The 13,352-nt window shown below is 36.3% G+C and overlaps 3 protein-coding genes across 4 annotated transcripts; 1 reads left to right on the top strand and 2 right to left on the bottom strand.

The window, feature by feature from the left end:
• LOC18588517 (uncharacterized protein C3F10.06c) lies at positions 4,027 to 7,869 on the bottom strand. 2 transcript variants are annotated; one of them, XM_007012976.2, is made up of 7 exons: positions 7,450 to 7,868; positions 7,176 to 7,345; positions 6,084 to 6,750; positions 5,299 to 5,399; positions 5,105 to 5,213; positions 4,882 to 4,941; positions 4,027 to 4,545 (listed from the first exon to the last, which is right to left on the bottom strand). In XM_007012976.2, exons 1-7 carry the CDS (start codon positions 7,730 to 7,732, stop codon positions 4,385 to 4,387), a joined length of 1,551 nt encoding a protein of 516 aa, XP_007013038.2. In that variant the 5' UTR covers positions 7,733 to 7,868; the 3' UTR covers positions 4,027 to 4,384. The 2 variants fall into 2 exon arrangements, with proteins under 2 accessions (XP_007013038.2, XP_017982832.1); XM_018127343.1 differs by lacking the exons at positions 4,027 to 4,545; positions 4,882 to 4,941; positions 5,105 to 5,213 and having other exon boundaries at positions 5,312 to 5,399; positions 5,897 to 6,750; positions 7,450 to 7,869.
• LOC18588516 lies at positions 8,480 to 10,605 on the bottom strand. The gene is made up of 5 exons (XM_007012974.2): positions 9,935 to 10,605; positions 9,500 to 9,624; positions 9,218 to 9,384; positions 8,973 to 9,057; positions 8,480 to 8,859 (listed from the first exon to the last, which is right to left on the bottom strand). Exons 1-5 carry the CDS (start codon positions 10,502 to 10,504, stop codon positions 8,691 to 8,693), a joined length of 1,116 nt encoding a protein of 371 aa, XP_007013036.2. The 5' UTR covers positions 10,505 to 10,605; the 3' UTR covers positions 8,480 to 8,690.
• LOC18588515 (cytochrome B5-like protein) lies at positions 11,361 to 13,236 on the top strand. Its single transcript, XM_007012973.2, has 6 exons — positions 11,361 to 11,494; positions 11,754 to 11,856; positions 11,961 to 12,001; positions 12,204 to 12,281; positions 12,387 to 12,478; positions 12,819 to 13,236. The coding sequence occupies exons 2-6, from the start codon at positions 11,778 to 11,780 to the stop codon at positions 12,883 to 12,885; spliced, it is 357 nt and encodes a 118-aa protein (XP_007013035.2). The 5' UTR covers positions 11,361 to 11,494; positions 11,754 to 11,777; the 3' UTR covers positions 12,886 to 13,236.

Here is a 13,352-nt window from a genome sequence, read left to right as displayed (position 1 = left end):
TGGCCGGAAACCAGGGACGTGGAGCATTGCAAAGTGTACATTGGGAGGTGGGGGAAAAACAATTTCGTCATGTGTGCTTTTGTGAGTATTAATTATTTGAGTTGGTTCGTTACCAAGCCACTGCATATATGCTCATGCTGCAACTAAAGCCAGCTAACAGTAGATTAATGGAATATATAAAATGTTGGTTCTCCAATGACAGGTGAAGTAGGTGGCAAAGTTTTAATTTCATAGATCAGTGGTTTCGAACTTTCTAACAAGGATTTATTTACTTGTTTTCATTTTGCAAATGCTGGGAGATCTTTGTAAATGCTGTTGCAACTTTAGAAGCTTACCATCACCTTCCAATAAAAAAAAAAAAAACACTTTAGAAGCTTACTATTAATTAAACTTTTTAGAAATAGTATTTTGATATTTAATGTGTTGATTTGACCTTAAAAAAATGCATTAAAAGGAAAGTCTTTTTTCGAAAAACAATTAATTTCTCGCTAATTAGTATTCTTAATTAAGAGTTAAGACATTACTGTTAACAACCGGGGAAAATTTATTTTCAGTATGCTTGCAGTTGCAGATATATTTGTGATGGGTAGCTTTTTCAACCTGCAGAAAATAACTTGCTTGTCTATATATATATATATTTTTTGAAATTAATCATTTCATTCCTGTAATGAAAAGAAAAGAATGGAGATGCCCGAGCTAGTCTTCAACGTTCAAAGACTCGCGGTAGCATGATCTCCACCAAAACACAAGTGGTGAGCTCCTAAGTTTCCTACACACAAAGGACATTTGGATGAGGCAGAGGAGCCACTTACACTTTCGATCTGTCAAGAACTAAGTGACCTAGATTCGAAGCTATACAGGAACTTTCCTGTGCAGTTAGAGTAGATCATTCCCTAAAAAACATTGTTATAATTAGTAACATATCCTGGAGCAAAAGAAGACCACTACTGAACAGCAAAAATAAGTAGCATTGGAGTCATGCGAGATCATTGATCAGACACTCCCTCGATTGCTTCGACATCATCTTTACTCTGTTACAGACAAGCAGCAAAACCCAGGGTCTCTGACGTCCAACAAAAGCAGTTGTATAGTAGTATCCACTTCCCCTAGTGAACCCTTTTATGAAACCTGCACGCAACCGACAGTGGCGCCTGTGAATGGCCCCACACCAACAAGCAACGAACAGCCCTTTCCCTGCATCAATTATCACAGCAGGCCCCGAGGGAGCATTGAAACTTGGAGAAGCATCCCACTCATGTGCAGAAACCCAAACAGAACCCTCCATTCGAGCATAGCCAGACCTCAGATCCACTCACCCCACTCTCGCCCCAAATGCAAGGTACTGATAAAAGTCGATTGATTTCTCAAGTAATAATTCTACAAATTCGAATATGTTCACGAAATTTTGACGCGACATCGTCACAATTAATAAATTTTGAGTATAACAAATGATCGTTTATTAAAATTAGAATAAATCAAAGATAATATGAATATTATTTCATTTTATTATAAATAATGCTTTGTTGTTCTGGCCTTTTGTGGATGAGTGACTCAGAGCTCTGGCCTTTTCTGGTTCTCTTATTGGCGGTGTTAATTTGTGGATGCTAGCCTTGGCCATCTGGTGCAAGGTGTTATTTTAAAAGTTTTGTGTTGGGTTTACGCACGGTTTAAAGTGGCTGTTGATAGTTCAGTTAATATCTTTTTGTATAGTTATATTATGTTTATTTTGCTTACAACCTGCTGGAGTTATATATGTAATGATGTATAAATTTGGTTCTGGGCTCTTGATTGTTTTTGTTCATATTCATAAGAGGGGCTTTGTGAGGATAGAAAGGTAGAGGAACAACGGAAGGATTTTTTTTTTTTATCTGTATAAGAAAAGAGTGTCGACCAACTCATCTGAAGAGGGGTCTTCTGACGTTCTTCTTATGATAGGAAATAATTACATTTCCTATCTTTTTATGAATACCAACTAATGATGTAATTTCAAAAGGAAAAAAAGTGATGCACATCAAAATCTCCTCATCTTTATTGATTGACACTCAAACAGTGTGGCACCAGATTCGAGAGAATAATTAATAATTGTACCAAAACATCAGAATTCATATTCCATTCATACCATAAAAAGAAAATATCAAGGAATGGACATTCTACTTAACACCATATCAGAAAAATGAAGAGTAAAAAAGATACCGATATATATATATATATATGATAAGACAGGGTTTAGTTGATTAAACCAAATGTGAAAATGGGACAGGTTGATCTTCACTTTAATTGTAAACCACTAATTTTAAGACTACTTTAATTCCACGCCAGTATAGTTAATTGCAGAAGCTAGTACTGGCATAATTGATGAATCCAAAGAGAAAAAGCTTGAAAGTGATGGTGATGATGATCGTGGTTCTTGCTGATCTCTGGCTGTGACATGACCTTGGTCCATGGCAAAGCAATTAGGCTTAGGCATGCTTCAATGGACAATGGGGACCTCTCCATTTAGACAGTGACAAAAGTTAAAATCACTAGTATCATATTAGATTGCAAACAAGACAGGAAAGAACTCTCCATCTTTTTCTCGATGCCCTTTAAAAAATCATAAGCTTTCCATTAAGTCAAGAAAATGTAAAATATTACCAGCCGTTTGATCTTGGCCTTTCATCTTTTACTTTTTTTTTTTTTTTAAGTTTAAAGCTTTACCTTTTTTTGTTGCACTTCGGTACCAGATATATTACTGATTGTCTTGTTCAAAATTTTGAGTTTAAAGCAACTATTTTAATGGGTCAAGATTGATGTTGGGTTTATACTTTATATGCTTATTTCTATCCATTACGGTTTCCAATTATGGGCATGCAAAAAGTTGATCACGTGCATTCAGAGACTAATTCCTCTTGGATTGGCTTCGTTGTCCCACTGGGAAAGGAGGAGGGAACCATTGTCCAGTTTTAGGTTCTCATGGTGTATCCCAAACTCATAATCATAAACAAACTTAGGATTTATGCTAATAACAATAGCATTATTAATCTTCATGTGCAAATGGGATAAAAATAAAAATATGTCTGTACTTTTAAATATACCATGACGGCTAATCTAAAGCCCACCCTCGATCCTATCTCTACTTCTCAAGTTTCTTATTGGCGGAGATTCCTTCTGCCATTCTTAGTTATAAATTTGCATCTCCATTTCTTTTTTGCTTTTTCTTAAGTACACAAAATAACAACAATATTAACAATATTGCTAATTAAGGTTAATTAATAGATGATGTGTTCATAACACAGACAGATTAATCAGAACAGAAAAAAAAATGGACGGTGGGTTCTTGACGAAGCACCACCCATGGGAACTAAAACTGGGCCAGAGACAGCTCCAAAGTCTGTACTATGTTGTTATTATATATAGTATTATCCTTTTTTACTATCATGGAAAAAAATATCTTTCTAATCTTATTTATTTGAAGTTATCCTTTTTGCTTTTGATCTGAAATTTTGCAAATTACAAGTCCAGTGAACTAAGCACATGGACCTAAACCCCCTGGTACTACCTTGGGACAAAAAAAAAAAAGGGGGGGGGGGGGGGGGGGGGGGGTTAAATAGCACTTTTGGAATGACAAGAAATTCTTTCTAACTAAAGAGCTGATTAAAGGAATTTGAAAATGGAAGCTTAAAACTTGTTGGAGGNGGGGTTAGAATGTGTTTCTTTTATATGAAAATGGTCTTTATAAAAAAATTGAGTGAGAATCAGAAATAAATAAATAATTTGTGAAACTGTTAAACCTCCATGCAAAAGAAGCTAAGCAATTCCCAAAGAATTCAAGCTTGCTTATTAAGGAATTTGATATAGGGGTTGTTACAATTAAAGTTACAAGCTACTTCTATTGTGATTATTATTAGTAGTATTAACTTTCTGATTATAAGTTAATAGCATTCTTGATTTACTATAATCATACTTGTACTTGCCTTTGAGACTCGAAGTGGCCCATATCATACAATCAATCAAACCCAACAAAACAAGAAAGGAGAAGAGACCGGAAAAAGGGCAATTTCCATGGGATACAACTCACATTTAATGCTGGTGGTCAATAAAAACACCATAACAGAAAACATAGACTTGATACGAGAGTCTGATACAACAATGTTCGTAAAAGGTTATTGTCCACCTTTTTTTTTTTTTTTTTGGTACGTTGTACTATTCCCTTTCTGACTTTACCAAAACATTCATTTAATTTCTATTGGTACATAAAATATTCATTAGAAAAGAACAATGCAAAACTTTCAGTTTTCACCAAAGATCTTCTGGCTTTCCTGAAAACTACAATTGAGTAATAATTCTGCCAGTCAGTATCATTTCAGTGTATACATCTGAAGAGAGCTGATCAAACATCCAGGAATTAGGCGGCTCTTCCAGTATTAAGAAAACTGAAGACTTGTTTGAGGTTTCCTCTGGATGGCCTGGCCTTTATTGCAAATCTACAAATATACACAAGTCGTCGCCGCATCTCACATTTCGTGATACATGTCTCACTGAAGGATTTGCCACCATCAAAGGACCCTGAAAAATGGTGAAAAGTTGAGAAATCACCCAAGAACTTTAAATTCAGAAAACAAAAGAATGATGCTAAAACCAAGCTATCGTACAAGGGTGTGATAGTTGCGAAAACTATAACACAGTAACATCCTTGGAAGAGGTACGTCTTGCAGAGAAATGCATGACTGATGCATAAAATATCCTTAACATCCCTGCAGTCATGTGAATCCCAAAATAATAGCTTTGATTTGGTTGTTTGTAAAGCTTTTAAATGAAGCTTGGCTTCTTTTTATTCTAATACACAAAGGTAAATATTGTAAAGTTAGTGAAATCATGTAAAGTTAGTGTAAGATAGCATACCTTCATCATCAAATAACAATATCAAGATTGCCAGACAAACGCATACACTAATATCTTCCCCTGACAACAGATGCATAAGAACATGTTAGAGGATATTTCAGTGCTATCCAATATCATACAAACAAATCAATCCATTTTATTTTCCATAATGCAACGATACAGAGCTCAACCAAAGGTGGTTGAAAAGAAAAAGATAGTTTGATTAGGAAAATGGGACATTTACCATCATGGCAACATATAAGAAGTGTTCTCCCTTTTGTAACATTTAGCTTTGCAAAGCTAACCGCGGAAGAAAGATTATTAAACAAGGAAAACCGATCCAATTTTGAATTCTGGACAGAAGAAACAAAAGTAAGCAGGAAAAATACAAAAATGATAATAAACAAACTCATGATTCCCCTTCACTTGCATACAGACCACAATAGGAAGATGCAAATATGCTTCAGCCTCTGAAAGACAGACGGAAATTGACCTTTGATCACAATTCAATATGCAATCAACATTAGATGCATTTTCAGCTGCACCACATAAGTAAAACAATGTATTAGGCACTAGAAAATCACACAAAGAGCTCACTGCTTGATTGGTGTCACTGACACCAAGGATAGAAAGAGAAATAAACAAGTAAACAAAGATCTGATTCTAGTCTAGCAAATACATACACTGCAACCACCATAAACTGTCCACTTTTGGCACCACCATCACTATCATTACACACAACCATTTTCCCCACTCTTCTAAAGAATTCAGCATCCTTATCAATGTTACATTAGATTCAGTCCTACGGGATCAATTGTGTGGAATTTCATTGTAGACACCAAGTTCCCAGACAACATGCATCAACTCACTTAGAATCTCTAAGGGAAATTTGTCAACTAAACTGCTTCATCCATCAGCTCATTCACCAATGAGATAGAATAAAGAGAAATATGAACAAAATCTCATACTTGGGAAAAGATTAAAAACAAGTGCTTAACAAATTTATCAGACAGGTTGACAGAAATATGTCACCTACTCTTTTTGATTTTAGCGTGTACGTCAATCTCAGTGTGTTTCTTTTATAAACTTTACCAAAGGAGTAATCTTGTGGGGATCATCTACATGTATAACCAAAAAAAAAAAAGAAAAACAACAAATTTTTGTAACTAAAAGAAAGTAGTGAGAATGGATGACCAATGCAAGGAACTGCCAATTCATCATACCAACTTGAGAGGAGCCCAGAGCAACATTAGTAGATCCTAGCCAAAATATTCCACATTCTCCATCAGAAGAGCTAATGTTAAGGTTTGAAATATCTGAACATAACAGGGGGTCTAAACAAGGAAGATTAGGTGAAGTTCCAGATATTGTGGTCTTGGCAGTGATCTGTGGAGTATTCTGCCCCCTTTGAGCACGATATACTCTGTCCTTCTCAACTATATCAGCAACCTTCTGGTTACACATATCTGGCCCGGAGCTAATAAGATCATAGGCATGATTCCAAAAGAGATTAGGAGACAATCCCCTAGCCCAGCTTTCTTCATCATCTCCAGCTCCTGGTATATAATTCCAGCTAAACTCTGAGGTAGTCCTATGTTGAGTTACACCAGTAGAGGAAGAGGAAGAAACAAGAATTATTGGCGTGAAATCCCAAGAATCATGATCAGGTACTTCATTTATCCAGATGACAGTTTTCTGAGAAATCCATAAAGGACGCAAGGGCTTTTTTAAGCACAAGGCAAGAGCCGCAATATCAGCCCCACTCGCATTTAGGTCTTTAGTCCATCCTTCTAACCGATCCTCAATTGCTGCCTTCTCTGTCCCAGAAACCCAAAGGGGAAGGTGCAATGAACAATCCCAATCGACAGAATTCTGCCCTGCATCTGAATCCTGTAGAGAAGCAAGTCAGAAAACAGGAACAAGACAGTGCTTCTATGTTTCTACCAAAATGCAGTCACTTTCAATCAATGAGGTAGCTTTCTGTGCATCACACCTCAACCCAGAGAAAAAGCATAAATGCAAGTCATGCAGTCTCAGCCCTAAACCTTGATCAAGTTCTTGTCATATTAAAAATGATACTTACTTGAAACTTGATAGATGCGAAGAGCATTTTTAGGGGGAAAAAAGAAATTCCTTCACAAGAATTTTGGCCATTAAGAATTAAATGACTCGGGTTATTATGTAAACTCAAACATTTCAACGAACACAAAACCTGAAATTTGACAACCGCAAGCAAGATTGAAAACAATACTAAAAATGATGCAAAATTCAACAAAATTGATAAACTTTAAACAGAGAATATTACTAATACTCACCCGCTCCAGCAACGAGCCATCATCATTAGATTCATTACGCGACTTGTTCAAATAATTGAAAACAGAGCGATTCAAAACACATGTCCAAATAGGTATTGTTTTCGACATACTATCAGGGAACCGCTTCCCTCTCCGCGTCGAATCAACTATAATACATCCTCCTTTCTGTCCTACCAATAAATAACAAAAAAAAAACCCAAAAAACATTCATTTCAAATTACATCAAAAAAAGAAAAAAAGAGAAAAAATTTAACTTATTTATATCTGTTTTTACCGGCGAGAAGGGCGATATGGAAATTGAGACGGGAGGTATTAAAAGACCAATTATTGGTGTGACCGTCGGTGGATTTAAAGTAACAAGTGGACTGAAAGTTCGGAGAATACCAGAGACCGCAACGGAGGTTGGCGACGAGGGGGACTTGGGGCCACAGCTGGGAGATTTCGCCGACAAAGATTGAGTCCTCGTAAATTGATCTTAGTGCGTTGTAGAGAGTGTTGTCTTTGCGTTTTATAGCCCTCGTTGCTCTGTATATGCTTAGCTTTGCTTCATTTTCCATTTTTGACGTTTATTTGCCGAGGTTTTTTTTTTTTTTTTGTCTCCTTTAGGGTTTGGGGTTTTCAGACACAGCACGATTTGGTTATCACATCTACTTTGGAGAGACGATGCTGGTAAAGTGACAGGTGACCTGGTAAGTGCAACTAATAACTGAAAACTGCTATCATGAAACGACTGTCGTTTGAGTTGGGAGGATCGGCGCATCCTTGAGCCAGAGGCCCAGAGTGGTAGCTAAAACGCAACACTTTTGGACCGCTCTGGGCCGATTAAAGAGCGGTTCTTATTATTCGACCTCTAGTTCTAGTAGTACAGAAGTATATTTAATTTAATAATTAGAAACAAAAGAATTGCCAAAATGGATAAATTAGATTGATAGGGGATTTTGATTGAAATCTTGTGTTCTACTAATAGTATACTTTCTTTTATATACAAAAATAATTTAAATAAAATTAAACAAATTATAAATTTAAATTATGATTCATTTTGCTACTTCAAAGATTTTTATAGACTGTTGTGGTTCAATGGTAAAAAGGACCTTCATAATTTAAAAAAAAAAAAGGTAAAAAGGAAATAGGAGAAATCAATGGAGAAAATTTTAGTCAAATTGTTTATGGGATATGCATAAGCATAATTAAATTAATTTATCTTCAAATAAATCAAATTAACTAAATTGATTATCTTGCTTGGTACATGATACTGTTAAAAAGTTGCTTTTGTTTGTGAAAAAATAAAAAGACTTTTGGGGAAATACGGACAGATTCAATATTCGTATATATAGACAATTCCAAACACAGTTACATGGCAGAGTACTTTGTTATCCTGTCTGACATGCTTTAGAATACTCAAAGGATTTGATTCAGTTTCAATGTGAAATCCATGCATCAGTAGCATTGCTGATATAAAAAACATATAGCCTTTTAAACCATTTTTGTTTTTGTGGAACAGGAAAATCACTTCAATCAAGGTTTCCTGCTTTTATACTTGGCCGCATTGTTCAATAATCCAGAAGTGGCAGTCGATGAAGGAGTGATTGCCTTCCTTATCTTGAAGATATTCCAAGCAGCGCTAGCACAATGCCCTGCGGTTGCCAGCACATCTTCAGTGGCCTCCCCCGCTCTTTCACCGAACCTGGTGCTCAAACCATATATAAACAGGAATCAAAATAGAGAAATTAATTACAAATATATTATCCAAGAAAATGGGAAATGAAAATTTTGTGTTGCAATTTTTTGTCTCCTTACGTCTCAGTCATCACTCTGGTTGCTGCAGTGGAGGTTGCAGAAAAGGCTTGCTTTTCAGCAACTTCAGCTGCATCTAGAACCTTGTCTGCCATGCACAGAATGGAAAATAATGCGGTCACCTTACAGTTTTCCAACCAGTGAAAGGATGGGATATTAAGATTCATATTTTGTACCAATGCTATGTACTATACTCCCAATTTTAAAGAAATGAAGCGCTATAATATTTGGCTTTATCGATTACTCACTGACAGCATCAAGGGAAGCTAAAAGAACTTCTCCTGGAACCATGGATAGGAGAGCTTTCCCAGGTTTGGAGTTAACCAAGGGTGCCATCACTGTTCCGCTAGCGACACCAACCATGTCAAGCATTGCTTTGCTCATCTTTTCAGTCATTTTGGACAGCTTTCTCACACTACACAATAGACAGTACCAGAGGCAACAATAATATGTGCATCTTTTTGACTTAATGGAAATATATGCCATGATCGCGTGATAATTGAAAAGAAAATTTTCTTGTCTTAGGATACCGTTTTAGGCTTTTGTTGGCTCCACTCTTCCTTGTGGCCCCGCTGTTTCTGTAGCCATTACTTGCTGTGATCCCTTTATTCTCCGCAGGAGCTTGCGTTAAAATGATTTCCCCTCCTTTCTGAACCTGCTTTTTCCCTTCTTTTCTTTAGATTGACTAACCAAGGCAATTCAAAGCGAGGCAAATCTTTTTCATTTTAGGCTTTTAGCGGTTTTGCCAATGAATGTTTTCTTATTGGTTAGTATGGCGTAAGAATGCAAGTTCACTGATTAATACTGGATTATTCATGCCTAAACTTAATTAGTATTTTGTTTTCCAAATTCAGATAACTTAATTGGGATGATTAAATGCTATGTACATATACTTAGCTATCTAGAATGAGGATGACATTATAAATATGCCTAGGCTAGATTGATTTTGATATTCCAAAGCAAACCTGGGAAGTATAAGCATTGGTGCATATGAAGATTCCCTTAACAATCTGGCCGGTTCCTCCAGCAATGGCCTTTGCCAAAAAATTGTTGTAATCTTCAATTCTGGGGGCATACTCCTTCCAATCAACATGTTTATCCCCAGTTGAAGCTGCACCAGAAAAGCACGAGTGGTCCTTCAAAAACGAGTCCAACAAGCTGCTACCATACTGCCCAGAAAAGGTCACTCCATAACTCAGGGGATTCCCATCTTTCATCGGCAAGGAAAACAGGTAGTGGAACGAATCAAGCTTGACTACTGGCTCGTCTTTTGTCAAAGGCCATTGGAGATCCTCCCCAACTTTGACGATGGTAGCAAGAGGAACACCCTCGTCCAATATCCGGACAAGTGTGAACACACCCTTGGCGAGTTCCAAGGCTTCTCCTTCATCCATTAGATGAACCGTGCATCCTGCAATCTGCAAAAGAACCTCCAGTTGGAGATTCTTGTTTTCCGGGTATGCAAGAACAGGTTCAGTTGAGGAAGGCTGCATGGGAGCGGAGGTTTTGGAACTCTTAGGCCTGAAACAGCCCATTTTTCTGTTAACTTTTTTCTTGAAGGGAACTAGTTCGGATATAAAGGGGCAGGCACGAAGAAAGGTGAAAAGGGGAATTGGGTAACAGAGGAAGTTTTGCTGTGATTGATTCTTTGTTTGTAACTTTATTCTATTCCTGATGGATAAGACGCGCTACGACTGTTACTTTCGGCGGAGGCCAAATGAGAGCTTGACATACAATTTTTTTTTAAGTAGTTAACTGGAAGAACATGAGATTGAAATTCGAAATTCCCTTTCATAATTAAATTATTCTTTGGTAATGCTTCAAAGGCAATTTATACCTTGCATTTTGGAACTCTATACTATTAACTATAATGTTACACAAACCACATGCTATCCATGCATTGATGCTGTTCATTTTGTCCAGAGTGGAGTTGTCTTAAACCTTGTCAACTGTACTAATCAATCAACAGGGGAGTCTTGCCCAATCCATCCTCCTGAAAAATTTTACAAGCCAACTTAATTTCAATCAAGAGTTAAATATTAAACCAAGAAAAAAAAGTTACTATAATACTAGTAGTATTTGTGTTATGATGTATGTTATTTCTAATTATTTTGAAAAGAAAAAGTAAGATTTTTGGCAGGTCCTTTTCGAGTTTGGCTCAACTTAAAGCATCTCCTTTATCTTACCTTAGGAATTTATTAAATATTAGACCAACTATTAAAAAGAAAAATTCCAGAATTAAACCCAATTTTTTTTTATTTTCAAAGGCTGTAGTATTTGGTAAAAAGAAAATGCAATTTTCATACGCCTTCTAATTATGGGCTTATTCAGGCTTTATCGGTTGACCCATTTCCAGCATGTGGACCTGACAGGGAAGCAATAAAAAAAAAAAACCACGAATAATATCACATCAAGGGACAGCGAAGTCAAAAGATTCTACACTAGGAGAGGTTCGCATCGGCAAATCCGTCCCCAGTCCCCTGAGCGCGATCGCCGGACTGCCAAGATTCGAATCCGTATTCCAGGTGAAAACCTTTTAGCTTTTACTCTCTTTAAGTCACTTCTTCATTTGCATTTCAAATTTCTAGCTCTAGAAAAAACTCTTTCATTTCTCTCTTTTCTCAGCTACCCAAAACCCTCTTTTTTCTCTTGGCACATGCTTTTAAGCATCCAATTACTAATGAACTGTCTGCTTGAAGTTTTTGACGTTAGTTTGCATCTGGGATTATCTCATTTTTCTCTATTTCTTTAAAATTGCCGATGGGGTAAATCTGGGTTGATCAGTAAAAAGAAGCTTAATTGTGAGATATGGCAATAGCTGTGATAGCATTGATTCTGGGTGTCTTACTTGGAGCTTTTATTTTGATACCCCGGCATGGTAAATCAGGTAATCTTCAGTTTATTGTGTTTGTCTCTTTGTTTTCATTGTTTTAATGTTACAAAAAAGTTATGCAGATTTTCCTTGATTGATGAAAGTTTGTTTCAATGCAGCTCATACCAACCAGGTTCAATCAAATGGTAACAATTCTAAGGTAAATCATGGGAACTTTGAAACAAATTACTTACATTTTTGCAGTTTTTCACAGTTCAAATATTTTCATAGTTTGTACATTTATTAATCTAACATATCAGTAATAGATTAGACAGTATTTCATAGATGCTTAGCTGCATTGTTAATGTGGAGGTACGCTAGGTAACTCCAAACTCTTTTTGAATATTCTTCTTTTCTGTTAGGCATCTAAATCCTACAGTAAAACAGAGGTAGCTCTACATAATAAGAGGACTGATTGTTGGATCATCATTAAGGACAAGGTAATTGGTAACTTTGGCTTGATGCTATTCTTGGAACTTGCAACTTCCTACAATACTAAGATATCTCACTTCTGTTGTTTGTTTTACTATATTTAACAACTGCAGGTTTATGATGTTACCTCATACGTAGAGGAACACCCAGGTGGTGATGCCATCTTGGCCCATGCCGGAGATGATTCAACTGAAGGGTTTTATGGGTATGCATTTGTTCCTCATTTGGAAACACTTAGAAAAATTTCAAAAGTTTCATGTTGCCTCTTTCAGTTTTGTCCCCTCTAGGATTAGTTAGCTAAATTCTTCTTTGTTCTGGGCTTGGCTTTTATGTATGTCTAGATAGGATTTTATACATGAAACTGGTAAATGAGGATAAAATCTATATACTTTTCAGCTTGCAAAGTATATAATAAATAGTATATTCTTATTCAGTTTACTCTATTGTACTCAACTGCAAAGTTTGTCATGCATAGCATTATAAGGATTCTTTATTATACATCCAAAGCTTACTTGGTATTTCCATCTTTTTATTGTCTGTGACAGGCCACAGCATGCTACCCGCGTCTTTGACATGATTGATGACTTTTACATTGGAGATCTTCACAAGTAAATTACAAGCACTCCTCCATCGGGTTGTAAAACTAGGGAGGAGAAAAGAAGCACTTCTGAATATTCTTCTGTTGGCTTTTCTGCCTCACAAGTCTAACATTGTTACGTGCTGTGCACACTAAAAGTTCCTTACTAGGAGAAAACTTAGCAGTTATTGATCTCTTGCACTTAAACTATTATTTCTCCATCAGCAGAATAGTTTGTGACTTCTCCTTGCTCTGATAATCTTGTTCCCTTCAAGGAGTTACATGGGAAAACATATAGAAAGAGGGTTGCCGTATAAAAGTGTTTTGTATCGTTTGGGTGTATGTGCTCTTCAAGTTTATTCTGAAAAGCCAAAATTCTGATTTTTCGAAATTATTATAAATAATTTTATTATGCTGTGAATGTCGGGGTCCAATCTGCCACATGCATCTGTGATCTACCGTTGCTATGGCAAAGAGATTAATTTGCTTGAAATTTGATACA

This window comes from Theobroma cacao, chromosome 9 (assembly GCF_000208745.1).
Source record: "Theobroma cacao cultivar B97-61/B2 chromosome 9, Criollo_cocoa_genome_V2, whole genome shotgun sequence".
In the NCBI taxonomy this organism is placed as follows: domain Eukaryota; kingdom Viridiplantae; phylum Streptophyta; class Magnoliopsida; order Malvales; family Malvaceae; genus Theobroma; species Theobroma cacao.
This window is presented reverse-complemented; position numbering and strand designations above follow the sequence as displayed.

What these genes read in the sequence shown, in the direction of transcription:
- LOC18588517 (XM_007012976.2), bottom strand. Translation starts at nt 7,732, where the DNA reads ATGGAAAATGAAGCAAAGCTAAGCATATACAGAGCAACGAGGGCTATA. An exon ending in ATTTGCATCTTCCTATTGTG is followed by an intron (nt 5,214 to 5,298) that starts GTCTGTATGCAA and finishes TCTTCTGTCCAG; the next exon opens with AATTCAAAATTGGATCGGTT. An exon ending in ATTGTTATTTGATGATGAAG is followed by an intron (nt 4,546 to 4,881) that starts GTATGCTATCTT and finishes ACCATTTTTCAG; the next exon opens with GGTCCTTTGATGGTGGCAAA.
- LOC18588516 (XM_007012974.2), bottom strand. Translation starts at nt 10,504, where the DNA reads ATGGGCTGTTTCAGGCCTAAGAGTTCCAAAACCTCCGCTCCCATGCAG. An exon ending in AGCTTCCCTTGATGCTGTCA is followed by an intron (nt 9,058 to 9,217) that starts GTGAGTAATCGA and finishes TGTGCATGGCAG; the next exon opens with ACAAGGTTCTAGATGCAGCT. An exon ending in ACCAGAGTGATGACTGAGAC is followed by an intron (nt 8,860 to 8,972) that starts GTAAGGAGACAA and finishes TTTGAGCACCAG; the next exon opens with GTTCGGTGAAAGAGCGGGGG.
- LOC18588515 (XM_007012973.2), top strand. Translation starts at nt 11,778, where the DNA reads ATGGCAATAGCTGTGATAGCATTGATTCTGGGTGTCTTACTTGGAGCT. An exon ending in CAAATGGTAACAATTCTAAG is followed by an intron (nt 12,002 to 12,203) that starts GTAAATCATGGG and finishes CTTTTCTGTTAG; the next exon opens with GCATCTAAATCCTACAGTAA. An exon ending in TCAACTGAAGGGTTTTATGG is followed by an intron (nt 12,479 to 12,818) that starts GTATGCATTTGT and finishes TGTCTGTGACAG; the next exon opens with GCCACAGCATGCTACCCGCG.